Here is a 22,762-nt window from a genome sequence, read left to right as displayed (position 1 = left end):
CTATCGATCTCATTTTTGAGACGTTTGTATTCCTCTTTGCCTACTTCATTTACTGCATTTTCATATTTTCTCCTTTCATCAATTAAATTCAATATCTCTTCTGTTGCCCAAGGATTTCTACCAGGCCTCATCTTTGTACCTATTTGATCTTCTGCTGCCTTCACTATTTCATCTCTCAAAGCTACCCATTCTTCTTCGATTGTATTTCTTCCCCCCTTTCTTGTCAGTCGTTCCCTAATGCTTTCTCTAAAGCACTCTACAACCTCTGGTTCTTTCAGTTTGTCCAGGTCCCGACTCCTTAAATTATCACTTTTTCACAATTTCTTCAGTTTTAATCTACAGTTCATAATTAATAGATTGTGGTCAAAGTCCACATATGCTCCTGGAAAAGTCTTACAATTTATAACCTGGTTCCTAAATCTCTCTTACCATTATATAATCCATCTGAAACCTCCAGTGTCTCCAGGCCTCTTCCACGTATACGACCTTCTTTCATGATTCTTAAACCTAGTGTTGGCTGTGATTAAGTTATGCTCCATGCAGAATTCTACCAGGCGGCTTCCTCTTGCATTCATTACCCCCATTCCATATTCAACTACAACTTTTCCTTCTCTTCTTTTTCCTACTATCTAATTCCAGTCCCCCATGATTATTAAATTTTTGTCTCCCTTCCCAGTTTGAATAATTTCTTTTATGTCATTGTACATTTCTTCCATCTCTTTGTCATCTGTGTGCTAGTTAGCATATAAACTTGTACTACTGTGGTAGGCGTGGGCTTCGTATCTATCTTGGGACAATAATGTGTTCACTGTGCTGTTCGTAGTAGCTTACCCATGCTCCTGTTTTTTATTCGTTATTAAAGCTACTCCTGCATTACCCCTATTTGATTTTGTATTTATAACTGTGTATTCACCTGACCAGAAGTGCAGGCACACTTGAACTGTAACATCAATTCCTCTTAACACAATATCCAATATTTGATGTGGCATGTGTCTTGTTAGATGTGTTTGTCAAATATTGTGTGTGTAATGTGTTCGTGAGAAATTTTGATTGGTGGCAGATCTTAAAAGGTAAGAGACATTGATACTGTCTTATGTTTCACTGTGCATGTCTATTGAAAAAGAGTCTGATTAAAATTTATCTCCCTGTATAATGAGTTTCCAAAACTATGGAGACTGAAATAAAGAAAAAAGAACAAAATATCGCTGGCAATTACCAAAATGGTTGAGGTGTTGCATCCTTCCCAGCTGGATATAACTCAGGAAGCGGGTTAAGAAGAAGATCAATTTTGTACACACAATATAAAAGCGAGAGTGAGAAAGAAAAAAAGGTTGTTGAAGTTCTCCAGACCTTCCACAGACAGTGTATATATTCCCATGTTGGGGTATTTTAATGAACTGTTATTAGAGGACAAAGTAGAAGAGATTTTTTTTCTTACTTGTGTAACCTTTTTCTGTGTGAGGGCAAAGTAACTCAGTTTTTAAAAGTTTAACTGTCCATTTGGAGAAAGTTAATGTAAATATCTGGTTCTGTGTGTTTATTTCTCGTAGCAGATTTTCACGGATATATTTTTGTGAATTTCAACCATTCCCTGGACCAGCATCTTGTTTTGTTTTTCTTTATACACAGTGCTAAAGTCAATGCAAGAAATACTTTGCATTGGTAGCCATTCCCACTACAGTCAGAGTACTGCACAATGTGAAGAATGTCAGTTTCAGAAGTGAAGTTGACACTTCGCTGGTATGTGTACAAGCTTGTTTGACAAGCCTGTGAGCAGAAACAAGTGAATCTGACAAACAAGTATAATCATGTATGGGCTGTTTTACCATCATCCTACTTGGCAGTCTGCATAGTTCTCTGGCAACCACACCTTACCTACAAACTTTACCATCCCTTCTGTAGGAACTGGACCAGTCCCTTACATCCGAGGAGGAATCTGTATGCTCATTCACACATATGTTCATAGTGAATGGGTGCCTCTTCGTACAGCGGTAGCCCTGTGGGTTTGAATGACCTCTGATTCATCCTGTGCAGTATTTACGTGCCTTCTCCAGACAGGAAGATAATGTATCCAAAGATGATCAACCGACAAAGTAACTCCCCCCCTCCTCCCCCGGAACTATTCCTCATGCTCAGGCACTTCATCACCTCAGTGGATAAGCAAAAAGCAGCTTGGAAGGTGTCCCTGATACAACTACTATTGTCTGATTTTAGCCTGTATGGTCTCAATGATGGAATCTCCGCACATTTTAGTGCAGCTTATGGCACTTTCTCAGCCATCAATCTGACATGTACTCTTCTAGTCTTGTTACCTCAGTGCGTTGGTCTGTGCAGAGTAATGCCTATGACAATGTTTCAGTGGTTCTGTTGCTTCCATAAACAGTTCCCAGAAGGACTGAGCAAAGCCGAGACATACTGAGTAGTGTCAAGGCAGACTGAGCCATGGACTGCATGTATGCAGCATATAGTGCACATGTGCAGCTTTGCATGCCATTACTGACCCCACCCTAGCCATCTGTATTAGCTGTTAATTTTTTCTTCCTCCCCCCCCTCTCCACACACACACACACACACACACACACACACACACACACACACACACACACACACACACACACGAGAGAGAGAGAGAGAGAGAGAGAGAGAGAGAGAGAGAGAGAGAGATCCAGTTCGAACTTTGAAACAGGAATATAGGAATGCATTTGGGAACTCGAATGTACCTGGAGAGTGACTCTATTTGTATATGTTGCCTCCCATTCTGTTTGGTGGTCTTTGTCCAGGCCAGACCCCATGGTGTGTGCTCAGACCATAGATCCAGCTAAACCTATTCCAAGAGTCTAAAATCTGTCACCTCCACATTGTTTTCAGGCATATCATTCTTTCAGTTCTATGAGAATACCAAGGTGCTGAAATCTTGTTTAGTGATAGCTCTAAAAATGGAAAAGACAGGATATTCTTTCACGCATGCTGAAAGCCTGTAATGTCTTCGCAGTGTAACTTGCAGTTATTGCTAAAGCCTTCTGCTTCGTCAAGAAGGAAACTCTCAGTTCATTTTTGGTATGCAATGGTTGTGAGCAGTCTGCTGGCTACTGACCCCAGTGCTTACCTCATTACCATGCTGTCCTTGGCCTTCTGGATAATCCTAGCCATACAGCACACTCAGTAGTTTTCCCTTTGCATCTCAAGTCCTATAAAAAGCCCAGGGAATGAGCTAGCAGATCATTAGTCAGAGTTTTCCACAAGGTTGACATCAGTAATAGGCATACTTGGCACTGATTCGTGAGCACAGATGTGCCTCCAACAAACTATGCTGCCACTGTTGTGGGGTATCCTCCTTCCATTTGTCCCAGAAAAGTGTCCACAATTTTCTGCTGGCATAATATTGCTCATAATCATCTAATTCATAACTTTCATGCTAAGTTGCAGACAGGCACAACTAAGACACTTACACATAAGCTTTCAGGCACAGCCTTCATCGGAAAAAGAGGAACTTTCATTCATATAAGCAAGCACACATCACACACTCAGGACCACCAAGTCCAGCAGCTTGGGCTGAGTTGGCAGTCATTTCAGTGTGAGGCGTGATTGCTTGTGTGAATGAATGATGCGTGTTTCTCTTTTTCTGACAAAATCTGTGGCTGAAAGTTTATATGTAAGTGTCTTTTAATTGTGCCTGTCTGCAACTTAGCCTGTTATCTTTACAGTAAGTAGCAATCTATCTTTTCCTACATTGTTAATATTCCTACCTGAAGTGTCCATTGTTTAATTCATAATTTTATCCTGTGCAATGAGATCATGCTTCTGTCCCCTCCGCTTCCCGTGTGAATGTGGTGCTCTGGTGACAGCTGAATTGCTCACATTCTCGTGATGCGTTACACCTGCTAACCCCCCCCCCCCCCCTTCGTCCTCAGTCCCATCCTCCCCCTTTCGCCTCCATTTCCAACATTCTGATGAACAGAGGGTCTTAAGAACTCCTTATCCTCAATATTTACTTTGTAGATTTAATATTTGTTATATTTGAGTTGTGGTGGTTGTGGACTGCATGCTGAACCATGGGGGATCATTGACTGCAGTTTCCCCACTTGCCAGCCTGATCATCCCTTTTACTGCATTTTTTTTCTTTGTCTTTTCTAATCATCATTCATGCTTTTTTTCTAATATGTGCTATGCTGTTAGCTCTTTGTCTCCTTCATTCACATTGGTCTTACCTTCAAGTGGTTAGAATCATTGTTTTGTACACATTAACTCACCAGAGGTGAACTCCTAAGAGTCCCTCTCCTGTCTGTGTCGCATTGGCTGATTATTGTGCACCTTCTCAAATTTTGTCTGGTCACTTTTAATTCTTTGTTTTCTCAGTGTTCTACATGTCTCTGCTTTGTTGTTTTCTATATGCCAGGGAACACACCTAGGCAACTTATATACCTGGTTTGTGACTGTTGTATATGGATTTGTTCTTCTGTAAATGAGGGACTGATGAATTAACAATTGAAAAGTTGCTGGTGTCCTCAACTTGATGTTTAGTTTCAACACCACACTGCCTTATTTAATATTGTGTTATTGGCTCCCTCCATCCTTTGAACTTATTTACGCAACCACTTATAGAGGAATGTTCAGTTTAAATATTGCAATTCAACAGTTTCCACAGTAACAAACATCAGTAGAAATGAAATAAGTGTAATGTGAGATAAAAATTGTAGGGCTGAAAAGGGATCAAACTCTGGACATTTGGATCTTTAGTCAGGCGACTAACCACCGACCCACCCACATCTGTCGGTTTCCAAAACCCCTATACAACCTACCTAGCTACCTATTTATTAGAAAGCCATGCTCATTACAATTCAGTAGTATAGACATTTAAATATTTAGTGATATGCCACTACTTTAATATGCCACACACTTTGAAGAGTGGTGGGTGACTGAATAGCCTAGTAATTCACAACTTTAAAAAATATAGTAAATTTCAAATAAATACGGTAAATTTCAAATAGGGGAACAGATATTAACCTGTGAGGGAACTCTCCTTCATTGAGTAATAAATTAGTAATATATGCCGAAATCATTTACATTGTCCACAGACACAAAGCGAGAACTTGGAAATTGCCTAAAATTTACAAGTAAGTGTATATTGCTTCATATACTGTGGTTATGAAACACTGTTTGAAGTTTCAACACAATAAATCTGTGGTATCTGTAATATATACACTGGTGTGCAAAACTTAAGGACGAAAGTAACTTTCACATGATATCACTGCCAAGTAACATAGCTAGATGAAAATTGGCCCAAACGTAAAAAGAACTACTACAGTATAGTGTTGAAGGAAACTGAAAGGTATATGCAGTGAGACAAACAGGAAGACACTTTTATTGAAAGAAAATAAACTGAAATCCTCTCTATTTATGATAGTCTTCTGGACATTCAAAAGGTGAGACATGGTTCTTAGTAGGGTGTGTGAGATCACGACGGATGGCAGTACATGCTCTGCAACATGCTCCTGTGCTGGCCACATTGTTGGTGAGAAGTTTTGTGTTATCGCATTCCTTTTCTGTACCAGAATGGTTGATTACTGCTGGATTGTCAGTGCTTGCGATCATGCTGCGTAAGTCTCCTTAACACATCCCACACATGCTTGTTAGGATTTAATTCAGGGGGAGGCCTGCCCATTTACTGAATATCCTCTCATTCCAAGAGCTCCTCCACCTGTGCATTTCAGTGCAGTGCCGCATTTTACTCCATAAAAAAGAAGTCACAACCGAAAGCAACCCTGTAAAGACACACTTGGGAAGGAGTACAGTGTCACAATAATTTTGATTGCTGAGTGTACCCTGCTCAGAGCCTCGGAGGTTTAGTATGCACATGCAACATTAAGCCTCTTGTTACAGGTAGCTGGATCACAGTAGGAAAGTGTGGAGCAGTTGATTGAGTTTGGATTATGTTTGCATTATTTAAAACATTTATTAAAGACCAAATTTGCATAAAACTTTGCGCGCTGATGACTGCACAAAATTTTTTCTCCAGATTGGGCCACTGTTACTGTAAGAGTATTAAAATATTGAAACAAGTTACTTTCAGAGGCAGGTATTTAAAAACTTTGCTTTAGTTCTGAAACAAACCTTAGAAAGGAATGAACAACCTCTCAATTAAATCGATAAACTTCACGAATTAACTAAGCAACCAAAACTTTAAAATTAATTTCAGTAGTGTTTACTACGCCCGGGTTCGATTCCCGGCGGGGTCAGGGATTTTCTCTGCCTCGTGATGACTGGGTGTTGTGTGCTGTCCTTAGGTTAGTTAGGTTTACGTAGTTCTAAGTTCTAGGGGACCGATGACCATAGATGTTAAGTCCCATAGTGCTCAGAGCCAGTAGTGTTTACTTTATGCAAATATTACAGAACTGCATTTCTCACACTGGCTTACCAGGCCCACACAACCATAACAGTTGCTATCAATACAAGTCAGTAACCAATTAACAGTTTCACATTTTAGAAAAGAATCTATACCATTAGCTGTTAATGCTAACTGTGTAGTACATACTAAACTGGAACATAGCTTCCCTTTTTTTTGTAAACGACTGGTCGTGTCCCTACCATTGCTGAATTAACAGGTCCATTAGAATCCACCATTAGTCTGCCAGTGCACTTGAAAGAGCCCAGTATTATACATTTTCATAAACAATTTCCTTGAACCCACTAGCAAACGCTACTGTTTCAACTTTAATCGTTCTAGCCACTGCTGTGCCCAATGTTAGCGTATTAATTGTTTTAACAAGTGGACCTGAACTAGTAGCTTGTATCGTACCATCCTCGTTAAACAATAGCATTTAGCAACTACATTCTGACCAGTTGTGTAGTCTCTTAAATAAAGCTGCACTAATAGGACATCAATTTCAATCACAAAGATCAGTAGCAAGAAATGGATGTTCCATCTAATATTGTCACACTACAAAAATGACAATAATTACTTCGCCAAGTTACAGTAACTGTAGCAAATATTCCATAAACACAACAGTGCATTTCGCTTCATGCATCTGTCCTCCATACACACATGATGTGCAGGCTGCCTGCTGATTGTTTCCTATACAAATGATGCAAGCTGCTAACCACTCTGCCCAGCATAGCCTCCAGTAAACACACAGCAGTGCTGCAAACCTGCGCCCCTCGTACAACAACCAGCATACCATTTCCCAGTGTCCGTTCACAAAACTGTTACTTACTGTGCCACCAACTTCCTTCTTCCCACAAAGCTCACTTTTTCGCCCAGATGGGCGGGGACAAAAAGAAGTCTCGCCAACCTAGTTCGGCTGTTTCCAACCGAGATCAGAATGCCGTACACAGCACACTCTGCACACCATAATACCTGGACCACCAAAACAGTCATATTTGACAATGTGCCTGGATGCATTGTGTGTTCCTATCTCTTGTCATATGAGAGTACTTCCACCATTGTCAAAGATGATTGTTTCAGTGTCTCAGTGTGTTATTGTCTGAGGAGGCATAGTGCTGCATGGGCGTACCGACTTCCAAATCTTTGAGCGGGGTACACTCTGTGGCGCTGTGCTCCTTCCCCGAGTGCGTCTTTTGATTGGTGCATTTGCCCCCAATTCCTTTTTTGTGGATGACAGTGTGTGGTCACATTGAACTGTGTGGTTGGAGGAGCTCTTGGAACTGGATATTCAGTAATGGCTTTGCCTGCCCATTCCCCTGACTTAAATCGCATCGAGCACTTGCGGGTTGCATTGGGGACTTGTATTATAGCACACACATGTGCACCGAGAACTATACAGCAGTTGTCAACCATGATGGTGGAGAATTGGAACGCCCATCACAAGAACTCCTAACCAACCTTATGATTGTAATGGGAGCACATTGTTGAGCATGAATTGCTCTTCTTGGTGATCACACACCTGTTACGAACAGTTTCCCATTTTTGTAATGTCCAGGGGACAATCATAAATTGCAGTGACTCCACTGTAATTCTTGTCTTTCAGAAGTGTCATTTCTGTTTGTCTCGCTGCGTAATTTTTTCAGTTATTTGTACACTATACTAAAGGAGTTCTTTCTGTGTGTGGCCCAAGTTCCCTCAAGCTATTTTACTTGGCAGTGACTATTCGTGGGGAAGTTACTTTTGTCAAAATTTTGCCCACAAGTGTATGTGTGAAACTTCTTGGCAGAGTAAAACTGTGTGCCGGACCGAAACTTGAATTGGGGTCCCAAGTTCGAGTCTCGGTTCGGCGCACAGCTTTAACCTGCCAGAAGTTTCATATCTGTGCACACTCCACTGCAGAGTGAAAATCTTATTCTGGCAAGTGTATATGTGTCCCTCCTAATAGTCATCAGACAAATTTTCTCTCGTGTCTCAGCAGATAATTGCAATTTGGTTTTTGCAATGTGTAAATAGTGGTCATCACATCTTTCTTGTGGTGCCCAATGTTGATGGAAAGCATCAGTTTGATTCCTTTTACAAACAGAATTATTTTTAAAGCAATTTATTTGTTTGGTGCAGTATTTGTTTTGTCGATGCCTATTAATAGGGACAGTAAAACAGAGTAACCAGTCTTCCAGCAGGGACAGCAGTGCTGTCACCCACACTGGCTGCTACCACCTTGAGGCAGTGCTGCTCAGTTGTTGCTGGAGCACTGGTTATTCTTGGTGTCTTACTGTCCCTGAGAATAAATATTGATAAAATGACTTGCTTGACATGGCTCTATTGAACAGGCACATAAAATTCCACTTTAATAACAAATTTATTTGTAACGAAAAACAAACCAGTGCTTCCTGTCATCGCTGGGTGTTAGGTGAAAGACATAGTGGGCAATATTCATTTGAGGTGACGCCAACTACACATTCAAAAATGAAATTGCAAATTCTGCTGAAACATCAGAGAAAAAGCTCTCTCTCTCTCTCTCTCTCTCTCTCTCTCTCTCTCTCTCTCTCTCTTTCCCTTTCCCTTTCACTTTCCCTTTCCCTCTCCCCTCCCTCTCTGTCTCTAGTACCAGTATTTAAAAGCATTATTCTTAAGTTAAAATGTGTGGCAGAATATGAGACATTTGTAACTGACCTTTTAATTATGTTTCATCTAGGAATATGAATATCAGATACTGTAAACACTTTATTTTATGCAATAGTGCTGTGTGTGTGTGTGTGTGTGTGTGTGTGTGTGTGTGTGTGTGTGTGGTGGGGGGAGGGGGTGTTTAAAAGTATCGCTGGACATTTTGATAGCATCTCTCTGTAAACATGCTTCTCATTAATAAATTTTGACCAAATACATTATAATTTTGTTTCAGATTTCAAAATTGTGCAGGAAATTAGATGATATATGGGAAGAAAACAAAGGCATGGAAATACTTTTCCTTTGGACTCAGTTTCTGAAAGAGGAAGCACTGAAATTTCTAGGACATGAAGAAAAGCTAGATCTGAGTGCAATGTACACTTTCAACCAGAAGTTCGTTGCCAATCATCGATCAGAGAGCATTCAGAAGGTTATTTTTGATCCAAGCAGTAATGAAAACAAACATGGAAACAAAAGTCTCAGGAATATATTTTTGACTACAGATGGGAAAGACAAGAAACTAGGGCATAACACTCGTGGTCGGGGTTACTCAAGCAGAGGAAGAAGAGGATATAGAACTAACTGGAAATCCCAAAGAAACTGGGAAAATCATTACACCTACACTCCATCACCACCTAGTGAAAGTGATACAGGTAAGTTTTCTTGAGGACTGTGTCACATGTATAAAGTGATTGTGAATGTTAGTTACAATATGGAAAGAATAGATAGCTATTCATCACATAAAGAAGGCATTGGGTCACAAACAAGCACAGTGAAAAAGAATGCTAGAAATGTTCAGCTTTTGGACCGCCGCCTTCATCAGAAATAGCCCCCCCCCCCCCCCCCCACACACACACACACACACACACACACAGTCTCCAGATGCTAAGGAGACAACAGTGGCCATTTGTGTGTGAGCTGTGAATGTGTGTGCTTCTGTTTCAGAAATTCTTTTTCATTGTGCCTGTTGGCAACTCAAACCCCATTATGTGGGTTGTTGCAATTTGTCCTTTCCCTACTGTTGTCATTCTGTCCAGGACTTTCCATTGTGAATGTTAGCTGATACACAATTTTCGTTACGAAAAACAACCTGACACTAAGGGATTTTTGTAAACACAGAAAAATTTAATTGCGTCTTAGACTGTGGGTGTAAGAAGTATTAAATAAAGACAATTGTAACCTTACATGGTACATTATTTTCAATCTACAGAAGTGTGAAACAGCAGAAAAAAAATTACTAAAAATGTAGAAAAGGATTTGTAGCAAGTGGCAGTAACAGATGAACGAAAGCAGACATAAGAAACACTGGATGTTGGATAAGTTTTTTTGCACAGCAAGAGAAAGGAAAATGTTGCAGGAAATAGGACTATTTCGGAAATAGGTAGGAAAGCCACCGACGACTTTTGAGATTTGTTTTGGTACAATAACACATGGTGAGATGTGTAATCAGTGGCCTCCGTATAAGGAAGCTTCAGTTATAAAGTGACTACCGTTGTTGAATTTTGGCCACTCACAGGAACAAAAACATTAGATACAGAACATTGGCCTTAAATACTGAGAAACAGTCGTACAGATAACAGATCTTACATAGCCATGAAAGTTTATAATTTTGATCACTAGTGACGTGTTCTGCTGATTGTTCTGAAAGAAAATAATCTTATTATATTCAGAACATTGGAGAAACGTGCCTTCCCCCCACCCCCACCCCCTCCTGGTAGCTTCTAGTGCCATAATGCCAGGTTAACACGGCTGTACATCTCGAAAATCATTGAAAGAATGGACCCTGTGCGATACTCACTGATGGTCATCTGGGGAAGTGCAGAACCACATTTCATCACTGAACACAATGTGATGCCATTAATCAGCGGTCTGTGCTTCCTCCCTCAAGGTGCCACTCCAACAAAGCTGTGTTAGCAGCAGCATGTGCATGAGATACTTATTCCCTTGTCTGGCTGCTGTTAGTCTCTGACCAGTGGTGCAGGATGACACATCAAGTTGCAGTGAATCCATTGGTTGTTCTTGGATGCCAGGCACAGATGTTAAGAGGTTACAATGTGGTGCTTGATATACAGTACGGCTATCCTCCCTTGTGACGGTCAGACCTGACAACTTTGACTATGTGTATGCCTGTCCTCACATTCCAGTGCAATCCAATGTTGACACAATTACATCTGAATGCCTCAAAAATATGGATATTGCATGATTCGACCAAACAGCCAAGTGGAGACCTGAAATGGGGCTCCTTTCATACTCTTCATAGGTGTTGATATCGCAGTCTCACACAAGTATATGGTATCTCTGTGTCCTTCACAAGTAATGCTGTGCACAACCTGTATATACCTGACCAGGCCTGGTAATAACACACAACACTAATACACTCCAGTGGTCATTTTACCTTTTACAGAGATTTGCAATTTTAATCATTTCTAGACCCACCGATGCTAAGTGTGATTACTAAGTTATATTGACACTTTACTGTATCTTCTGGGTGCTTCACTTTTTTGTCAGGCAATGTAGTTATAAAGGTTATTAATAGTTAATTTCAATCCTATGTATGCTCCTGCCATTTGGAATTTTCACTAGCATAATTGTAAAATGTCTTCAGTTTACAACCTTCTGGCCTGATATAATAAAATAAGCATTAATTTATATTGAGTTGTTTAGCAATTTTAGTATTTATAAAACTGGCAGGTACTAAAGAAGATAACGCAGGGATAAGACAGAGGAAAACTGAAACTAAAGAAAACATTCTGGAAAAGTCATCTGAAATGCCAGCAACTGCTCCACAAGCAAATGGCATAGCATTCACTTCAAGGCAAAGCAGAACAGGAGACCCACGTGCCGTTCTCGACATCAGTCCATTCACTTCAGTTGTTAGAGTGATTGTGGACTACAATAAAATCAGAGATGAAGAAGTTTTCAAACGCAATTTCTACACTTGCAAGATCTGTTTCCAGGTATGTTGTGCATGTATATGAATGTGACAATTGTTTGGCTTAAATGTCAAGTATAATATCCTATATAAATGCAAAATATGAGAGACAAATGAGTAGGATGTCAGCAATTGATCCACAGTAAGAAGAAAGCACTTAGGTCATTGAAACGAGCAATTGCATTGTGGCTACTGACATGATTAGTGGAAACAAATACAGAGTAATTGTTACATATGTTATATACTCCTAGTTACTGTCTGTTTATTCCTTACATTATTTATAACTGTTCTTCTTTACACATTGGAATGTCCTCCTCTCATTTTGTTATCAGTGAAAAAATTATTTCTACATCTGCTATAGTGGTGTGCACGTAATAAGGTGGATGATAGAGCAATGTGCAGCAGCAAGGGCCATATTTCCACATGGCAGTCGAGCAGGTAGCTTCATTCCAATATGTTGGCCTGTTGCCATGCACTTAGACTTGAGTGTAGAACATTTAAGCTTAGATTTTCACGTCAGTTTATGTCTGATGAAGATACCAGGCTGCTGTTGTGTCTTATTATAGATGGCATATAGCATAAACTATTATGTTAACAAGCAACAGCAGTAGTTGTCTGAGCATATAAAGTTGCTTAGGAAGATTCAGAAACAGAAACAGTGTCCCACTGTGGGACTTATCCAGCGTTGCTAGTTACCAGGTTAGGCTATGGGTGGACTGAGTGTGTGACGTGGGACAGAGGCAGAATGCTCAGGCGATGCCACAAAATATTCTCCATCCATCTCTGTCTCTGTGCAGAATACATCATGCAGCTACCTTCTTACAGGCATACCACTGTAATAGTGTGTGTGTGTGTGTGTGTGTGTGTGTGTGTCAATACTTTTACATCAGAAGTTGCTGAATGGGTATTTGCAAAATACCAACACCTCTGGATTAAAAATGGAAAGTCTAGGATGGAATAATAACGATCTTAGGAAAAGGATATATTGCTGCTCGTCATGTAGAGGAGACGAGTGACAGGCAGGCACAGTGAAAACACTGCAATACATCTAAGCTTTCGACCAAAAGACCACCTCCTGAAGTAAAAAACCACCCGCGCGCGCGCGCACACACACACACACACACACACACACACACACACACACACGTCCACTTTCTGTGTCTGTAAATACAGACTGCAACTGTGTCTGATGGGAGAAGCAATCCAACATTTGGGGATGAGTTGGTAGGAAGGGGAGCAGGAGAGAAGAGGAAAAAGGCTGTTGGGTGCATTTGTGGAATAAAAGGCTTTGTAGTGCTAGAGCGGGAGCAGGGAAGGGGATAAGGAGGGGAAGGACGGGGATTAACTAAGGTTGGGGCAAGATGTTTATGGGGATGTAGTATATATTGCAGGCAGGGTTCCCACCTGTGCATTTCAGAAAAACTGATGCTGGTAGGAAGGATCCAAATGGTGCAGGCTGTGAAGCAGCCATTGAATGAAGCACATTTTGCTGGACAGCATGTTCAAAAACTGAGTGGTGTGACTGTTTGTGGGCACAGTTTGTCTGTGGCAATTTGTGCGGACAGTCAGCTTGATAGTTGAAACTTCCTGGCAGATTAAAACTGTGTGCCCGACCGAGACTCGAACTCGGGACCTTTGCCTTTCGCGGGCAAGTGCTCTACCATCTGAGCTACCGAAGCACGACTCACGCCCGGTCTCACAGCTTACTTCTGCCAGTATCTCGTCTCCTACCTTCCAAACTTTACAGAAGCAGTCTCCCCACCTCGGCGGAAAAAGAGGCAGAAAGTACACCCACCGTGATGGCTCCCATATTACAATGTAACCTGCAAGGGTTCAGGACACATGTGGAGGAACTACGTCTGTTGATTCAGGATAGACCTATGTGTGTATGTCTGCAAGAGACAAATTTCAGTGAAACATACACCCCTGAGCTACGTGGTTATGTCCTCCACAAAAAGGACAACCTAAGTGGACAGAGAGCTCGAGGAGGAGTAGGTATCTTCATCAACACCGACTACCACTCCTCGCCTCTCTCCCTCACGACGAATTTACAGGCAGTTGCAATATTAGTACATGTGCGTCATATGCTAACAGTATGTTCGCTTTACCTGCCCCCACATGATGTGCTCGACGAAGAGGCTCTCAGTGATCTTCTTACACAGCTCCCCCTCCCCTTCATCCTCTGTGGTGATTTTAATGCACACAATATGCTTTGGGGCTCTGTGAGTACTTGCCCAGGGGTAAAGCAATTGAGAGGCTTCTTACGTCTTCCAGTGCCTATTTGCTAAATACAGGTCAAAGCACGCATTTTTGCATTGCAACTGGGTCGTTCTCTGCCATTGATCTATCGCTTTGCTCTCCAGCCATCGCCCACACTGCTGCATGGGAAGTGGTTGATGACTTACACGGCAGCGATCACTTCCCCATCTAGATTCACCTGCCACATGCAGTGGAACCGGAAAGGAAACTGCCTCGATGGGTGCTCGGTAGAGCCAACTGGGCACTGTATAGTCAACTAGCCCAGTTTGAACATCGGGTCAGTGTCCAGGAATGGTTGGATCATATTACTGAGGTGATCCACCGTGCCAGTGAAGCGTCCATCCCACAGTCTACGGGACAACCGACGTGGCAGCCTGTCCCTTGGTGGAGCGACGAATGCCGCTCTGCAATCAGGGCTAGACGGGCAGCTCTGCATAGGTTCAAATGCCGGCCAACTGTAGAGAACCTTGCAGCCTTTCAGGTGGCGAGGGCAAAGTGTTGTCGGATTATACGAGAGAGCAAGAAGAGGTTGTGGCAGCAGTTCCTGAACACCATTAATCGTTCTACACGAAGTTTCATTGTATGGGAGACCATCAGGAGGATTTCTGGGAGAGGTGGGAGGTGCCCTATGGCTGCTATAATGTGGAATGATACTCTCCAAACGACCCCAAAAGATATTGCCCAGTCTATGGCAGCTCATTTTGCAGCTATTACTGCAACCGCCAGTCAGAATCCAGCTTTCCAGCCCCACAGAGTGGCTGCTGAGAGGAGCAGTTTTGACTTCCGCTCACCCAATACAGAAGAGTACAACTGCCCATTTTCCATGTGGGAACTGGATTCTGCATTGTGTGGGGCTCGTGATACATCCCCTGGTCAGGATAGAATCCACTATAGCATGCTGCGGCACCTCACAGGGAGAAATAAAGAAATCCTCCTCTGACTTTTTAATCTTGTTTGGATGTCCGGTCACTTCCCTGACTCGTGGCGTGAAGCAATATTTATTCCTCTTTTAAAACCTAGGAAAGACCGCACGTGCCCGGGTAGTTACCGTAGCGTTGCCCTCACTAGCTGCGTGGGAAAGACCTTGGAGCGGATGGTCAACCGCTGCCTTGTCTGGATGTTAGAATCCAGACAACTCCTTAGTCGCTTTCAGTGTGGATTCAGGAGGTATCGCTCCACCTTTGATAACCTGGCCCTCCTGGAGGCGGCTATACAACAGGCTTTCCCGCACCAGCATTACCTGTTGGGAATATTTTTTGACATTGAAAAGGCATACGACACTACTTGGAGGCATCTTATCCTCAGGCAGCTCCACAACTTGGTACCGAAAATAACGTGGCGACAGGAAGGACAAAATGGGCTGGGAAGTACTGTCCCATCTTGCTTACAGTCCTTCCTCTCGCCACGTTATTTTCGGTACCAGGTTGGAGACGTACTGTCTAGTCGCTTTGAACAAGAGAACGGTGTCCCTCAAGGTAGTGTTTTAAGTGTGACGGTCTTTGCTATTGCTATTAATAGTATTATGTTTGTTGTGAAAAGTCCTGTGCAGTGTTCCTTGTTTGTGGACGATTTCTCTGTATTTTGCTCTTCTTCAAGCCTTGCAACAACGACTCCTCAGTTGCAACTCACTCTGTGATGTTTGGATGAATGGGCACAGAAGAGTGGTTTTAAGTTTTCACCTGATAAGTCAGTGTGTGTTCCTTTTAACCGTTCTCGTTCCATTTTTGACTTGCCTGAGTAGAGGATGAGGTACACCGTTCTGAATTTTAAAGACACGGTGAAGTTTCTGGGCCTCACTTTTGATTCTAAGCTTATGTGGCTGCCACACATTAAGAAACTGAAAAAACGGTCTCTTAAGGCGCTGTCTATTTTAAAATGTCTTAGTCGCCACACATGAGTAGCAGACAGGACTCGTCTACTCCGGTTTACAGAGCCTTCATGTGGTCCCGGCTCGATTATGGATGCACGGTGTATGGGTCTGCACGACCCACTTATTTGAAGCTGTTGGATGTGGTGCACCATGAGGGGATTCGGTTGGCCACTGGGGCATTCAGAACGAGCCCCATACCGAGCCTCTGTGCAGAGGCAGGTGAACTGCCACTTCACCTCCGGTGGCGTCTACTAATGGTGCGCCAGGCCTATCAAACATGATCCACACCATACACACCTGCATACCACACTGTTGCTCGACCTCCACTGGAAAGGCTTTTTCGCAACCGGCAACGAGCAACAAGGCCCTATGGGATTTGTGCAAAGGATTGCATTTTAGAGATGGGTATAGCCGGTTTTAATGTTTCACGTCGAGGTTGGAGCAGATATCCACCTTGGCTCCTCCAGAGGCCCACATTGATTTTAGATTTGGCAAATTTTAAGAAAGACAGTACATCAGATTTTACTTTCAAATCTTTGTTTTTTAACATTTTAGACAGGCATCATGATTTTACAGTAGTCTACACTGATGGATCCCAACAGGGGGATTTTCTTGGCTGCTCAGTCGTGTTCCCCAAATGTGTCATCCCCAGGAATACACTGTTTTTTCCGCAGAACTTCACGCGATCCTGAAGGCATTGGAGCAGATACGGTTTACTCAGGGCAAACACTTCCTAATTTGATCTGACTCACTGAGCACATTACAGTCACTGTAGAACCTGTACCCAGCAGAGAAGTTGGAACAGCTGATTTACGACCAACTGTACATCCTCCAACGACAGGGCAAGCAAGTGTCCTTTTGCGGGGTGCCAGGGCATGTGGGCATACGGGGAAATGAACAAGCTGATAGAGCTGCCAAGGACGCCTGCAGATTACCGGAGGTGACACAATGTTCTATTCCTTTGCAAGGTGTCGTTTCTGTGCTGCAGCGGAAGTATATGCAATTGTGGGAGGAGGAATGGCTGGCGGTGAGGGAAAATAAGCTGTGGTTGGTGAAACCCACCATCCAGCCGTGGTGTTCTTCCTGCCAGTCACCTAGGCGTGACGAAGTGACCCTTACATGTCTTCGCATAGGGCACTGTCCTCTTACGCGTGCCTTCTTACTACAGCGAGAGGAACCCCCGCTGTGTGATGCCTGTGGCGTACGAATCACTGTACGCCACATTTTAGTTGAGTGTGATTTATATAGTTCTGTCAGGGCGGAAGTTAATATTAGTGGGGATCTGCCCTGGATTTTAGCCGATGACGAGGCGAGTGTCAAGAAAGTTTTAAGGTACTGTGATGTTTCTGGGCTTCAGCCTAAAATTTTAGGTTGGAATTTTTAGTGTGTTGCCGAGTGGCTTACCACTCCTTTTTATTCTTGTAATAGGCCAGTTCCAAACATGTGCTATGTGTTTCATTTTAACCCCTTCCCCTACGTTCTCTTGCAGTTCTCCTCTTTATGTGCTGCTTTCCACTTTGCTACTGTTGATGTGCAAACTGCCTATGTAGACTTTCACCTTTAATTTTAGTCCTAGTTTTGCACTTGCTGCATTTTAGTGACACTCATCCGTTGTTGTTTCCGTTCGGGCGCTAAAGATTACACTGTTGAGCGCCCATAACACCATATCCATCCACCAATTCCTTTGAGGAAGCGTCTACTTGCAAAATCACCGGTTTGGCAGGATCAATATGTACTAAACATCTGTCACTGAGCAAGGCATTTTTGAGTTTCTGAATGCGTAGTGACACTCTTTGGTCCACACGAAAGGCACATTTTTCCAACTCAAGCGATCTGTGAAGCGTTCAGAATGAAACAAATGTAGTATGTCAACTTGCCTAGTACTGACTGCAGTTCAAATACATTACGAGGAACTGGTAGGTCATGGATTGCAAGCAAATGAAATTAGAGGGGGTGCACACCCTGACTGCTTATCACGTAACCTAAGTACTGTAGTTCTGTCTGAAAAAAGTCACACTTTTTGAGATGACACTTGAGTCCTGCATCTAAGAACTTTCGAAAAAGAGTACGAAAATTTGTAATGTGTATCTCTGGTGTACGAACTCAGATGACAATATCTTCAAGGTAGTTTGAACAGTGTATTAAAAACGAACACTTTCTGTGAATCTTCAGTTAGTGTTATTTGCAGATAAGCATCATGCAAATCTATCTTGGAAAAGTAATGGCCTGCGCCAAGCTCAGGGTGAGGCAATGGATAAGTGTCGGTTATTGTCTGTGGATTGATTGTAGTTTAAGTCACCGCAAATGTGAATGCAGTCAGCAGGCTTGGGCATCAAAACTAATGGACTTGCCCACAGAGTAGCTTGTATTGGAGCAATCACATGATTGTCTTGCAATTCTTTTAATTGACTGGCTACTTTGTCCCTTAAAGCAATGGGAACAGACCGAGCCCAGAAAAATTTAGGCGGTGCATTGTCTTTCAGGGTAATGTGCACTACAAAATTATTAGCTTTGCCAAGTCCATCAGAAAAGAGTTCAGGAAATTTCTTAAGTAACCTAGCTACACTGTCGTTTGGATTAAAAAGTCACAGAAGCTACAGTGTGTTGGACACTAAGGCCAAACAAGTCAAATGAATCTTACCCAAAAATATTTTCACTGTCTGTTGATTGCAACACAGTAAATTTCACTGTCCTAGTGTGAGATTTGTAAGTGGCAGGCAAACTACACTGTTAAAGTACTGGGATTTCCTGTCTGTTATATGCAATGAGATGCGTGCTAGAGTTTGACAGGTGTGGTGAGCTTAACTGTTTGTACTTGCCAAGATTAAGCCAAGTTACAGAAGCACTTGTGTCCAATTGAAAGTCAGTGTGTTGGCCAGCAATTTGTAGAGTTACAAATAGGAACCTGTAGTCAGTTTTGCAAACACTGCATTCACAGAATGTGCATGAGACTGGTTGCTGCGAGAGCGGGCAGAATTTGCATTCTTTCGCCATTGCAAGCATATTGCCTGGACATGGCTTTTCTTTACGCGTGATCTACGTGTCGCATTGCAAGATAGGCAGTTACTGCTTATGGCGAGCAAAACAGTGAGGGCAAGACTTCACTAGATTTACAGGCCTGGCTACTTGTTTACTGGGCTGTATGCATGTCTGTGTGTGCACTCATTGTGGCAGCTGAGTGGGGAAGTCGCTGGCAAGAGCCGACTGGGCCCGACGAATTGGGTCCTGATCAAATTTATCTGCGGCTGTGGTGCCGGAATCGAATTGTTCTAATATCTGTAATACTTAAGAAGTGAAGGACCAGAGTACTTGATAATCTGTTCTCTAATTCTAATTCTGCTATCAGGGACATTGTATCTGATCGTATCGCGGATCATCATGTCCCTATAAAAGTTGCCACAATTACACTTGAATTTACACTTCCAAGTGAGATGCTGTAAGTCTGCATATCACTGACGATACGTCTGTACTAGCTTTTTCTTAAGGCAGAAGAACTGAAATGTGGCTGCTGTGACTTGACTCTTCTGTTCATAATACGGACCTAACACACCTATACTTGATCATAGGAGAGAGCGTCAGGAGACAACGCAGGGAAAAGTTTTTGAATTAAGCAAACCACAGGGGTTCCCGCGATGGACAGGAAATAATGAAATTTCACAGTACCTGGAATTCAACAGACTTGACAGTGGGCCTGGAACTGGGTGGGATATTCAAGCCATTGCTCATATTTTTCGTCGAAGTGCCGAATTAGTGGAATGTTGTTTGGTGCCACTTTTTGGATCAGTTGGTTGGTCGGTTGGGCAGCCAACCCTGCTTGTGCAGCAAGCAGTTGCTGTACAGTAGACAGCAGTGTGGCGATTTGCTGGTTCTGAAACTGAAAAATCTGGTTTACTTCCAGAGCAGGAGCAGCCTATGGCTGAGGCACAGGGCCAGAGGATGGAGGGGGCGGAGTAGCCATACTGATGCTAACAAATTACAGCAAAATATGAGGGTCATTCAGTAATTAAAGAGACAAATTGGCCTGGGGAAAAAACTGTTTAGTAGGGCAAGTTTGGTACTTTTATGGCTTCAATTTGGCATCACTGGGATGAGCCCTGATCAGCTGATGTATCAACATTGTTTTGTTTATAACCTCAAAAATACATTTCAAGATGGCAAGTCCACTTGAAACGTCCACATTAGTAGAACAATGTTCTGTTATTCGTTTTTTACTTGCTGAAGGTGAGAAATGAGTGAATATATACTGTAGAATGTCTAAAGTTTATGGTGAAGGTTGTATGAATTGTGCAAATTTTTACAAGTGGGTAGAACAGTTCAAAATGGTCATGACTCAGTGACTGATGAACACCGTCCTGGCTGACCAGTTGCAGTTTCAACTCTCTCACATGAAAGTTGAATTGATGACATTATTAGTGCCGACTGCTGTGTGACTGTGGAAATGATAGTTGATAAGGTTCAAGTTAGTACTGGTACAGTTCATAACATTATCTGTAACAAGCTGCAAAACACGTGCAAGATGGGTCCCAAAGAAGTTGGGGCGGCTATACAAAAAAACAAGGTTGAGAGTGTGCACAGAGCTAAAGGAACATTGTGAAAGAGAAGGTGAGCACTTCAACAAAATTTTAACTTGTGATGAAACTTGGGCTCACTGTTATGAGCCAGAATTAAAAAGACAAAGCATCAACTGAAAGCACTCCAACTCACCTGTCAAGAAAAATTCAGAACCCAAGCATCAGCAGGAAAAGTCATGTTGACGGTGTTTTGGGATGCTGAAGATCCAGTTTTTTGTGATTATCTCGAAGAGCAGCATACAATGAATACCCAGTACTACTCGGATTTGCTTTTAAACAAGGTAAGCCAGTCATGAGAGAGAGAGATGACGTGGATCTCAGAGGAGAGGTGTGATTCTCCAGCAAGACAAGAGCACGTCCTTATATTGCTCAACTAACCTGTGGAACCATTGACAAAATGGGCTGGGAAGTACTGCCCCATCTTGCTTACAGTCCTGATTTAGCACCTAGTGATTTCCATTTGTTTGGTGCACTGAGGGAGGCAAACATGGGAAGAGGTTTAAGGACAACGAGGACGTGAAAAAGTTTGTGGGGAAATTGATTCAAACATCAAGATAAAGAGTTCTTTGCAGCTGGAATAAAAAAGCTTGTAGCCTGTTGGAACAAGTGCATAAAAGTTCAAGGGGATTATATTGAAAAGTAGAAAAAGTATTGTTTTGTAAATGCAAAGCCTCTGAAAAGAGAACTAGATTTGTTTTGCAGCTCCCATCCTGTAATACATGCAACAACAAGAACAAATTAGTGAAAAGAATCACTGTAGAAATGTAAAACACATGAAAAGCAAACAAAACTGGATCAGACTCGTCGCCACTTGGTCTTCCCTCCTGTGATGTTTTGTGGTTCCTGGCTGGATGAAGAGATGGTGATATGATAGATGGGTGGCTGGTTTGGTCTTACTACAACGCAAAATACACTTTATTATAGGAACCAATAGTGTACTTAACTTCAGTGATGTCCAATCTGAAGTTCTGTGGTTAATGGCAATCAAATGACTAATCCCTGAATCTTGTCCATGTCCATCACAGCTATATACAATGACTAACATTCCCTCACAGCTAGCTAAGGTGCGAGGTGACAACTATCACTGTGGAAGACTAGAGCTTTGTGCAACGTATTGAGGTGCAATTCGAACTTAGTCCCGATGTGACATACTGAGGTACTGAGACTGAGCTGTCTGTCAGCGACCGTGGCCTGTATGTACACTACTCCAGGAGCATTATCAGAGAGTAGTCGGGGGGGGGGGGGGGTCTTGATCTTCTCTTGTCATAGGTGCACATAATTCAGCACATTATACAGAGTGTTTCTTAGTGCCGAATTGTGTGCTGGCAAAGTCATATGCCAGCACAAGATGAGTCTTATTTCTGCAGTTTCCAACTTCTGGTGGAGTTTATGTCCAAAGAGTGAAATACACCTGGGTTCGGTGGCGATTTGTGCAACCATATGATGGTATTCCATGGGTCTTTGGTTACTCTGCAAGGTTACATTACTGCCAGGGATTATGTGACCATTTTGACAGATCAGGTCCATTCTGTGGTACGGTGTTTGTTCCCTAATGGTAATGCTATGGTCCAGGATGACAGGACTCCTGTTCACATAGCTCACATTGTCCAGAACTGGTTTTGTGATCACAAGGATGAATTTTCACATCTCCCTTGGCCACCACAGTCACCAGATCCCAATATTATTGAGCCTTTGTGATCTACTTTGGAGAGAAGGATGCCTGATCACTATTCACCTCCATCGTCATTATCTGAACTCTCAAGTATTTTGCAGGAAGAATGGTATAAAATTACCTAGAAAACAATACAGGTCCTGTATTCATCCATTCTGATAAAACTGGAATTTTTTTAATTTTTTTTAATGCCATTTGTTTTCCTACAACACATTAGGCATGGTAATGTGTTGTGAATTTGGTGTTTCCAAATTTTTTCCACACTCTGTATGTATACAATTCACCAAATAATGATACATCTACGCTGAAATCCTTAAGGCAGCAATAACAAATACCTACCTTTTAGTAGAGTGATGAATATTTCTCATATCAGTGGTGGGCATATGGCACTGTCTAGGTTCAAATACTTATC

At 42.3% G+C, this 22,762-nt stretch overlaps 1 protein-coding gene across 2 annotated transcripts in view; it reads left to right on the top strand.

Annotated features, from left to right (window-relative positions):
• The window catches only part of LOC126092499 (E3 ubiquitin-protein ligase RNF14-like), a 105,075-nt gene that overhangs the window by 30,279 nt on the left and 52,034 nt on the right, over window positions 1-22,762 (top strand). For both annotated transcript variants that reach the window (XM_049908123.1, XM_049908122.1), the window contains 2 exons: window positions 9,282-9,699; window positions 11,738-12,003. In XM_049908123.1, the coding sequence (XP_049764080.1) occupies window positions 9,333-9,699; window positions 11,738-12,003 (633 nt within the window). In that variant the 5' untranslated portion in view covers window positions 9,282-9,332. The remainder of the gene's footprint in view (window positions 1-9,281; window positions 9,700-11,737; window positions 12,004-22,762) is intronic.

This window comes from Schistocerca cancellata, chromosome 7 (genome assembly GCF_023864275.1).
Source record: "Schistocerca cancellata isolate TAMUIC-IGC-003103 chromosome 7, iqSchCanc2.1, whole genome shotgun sequence".
In the NCBI taxonomy this organism is placed as follows: Eukaryota; Metazoa; Arthropoda; class Insecta; order Orthoptera; family Acrididae; genus Schistocerca; species Schistocerca cancellata.
This window is presented reverse-complemented; position numbering and strand designations above follow the sequence as displayed.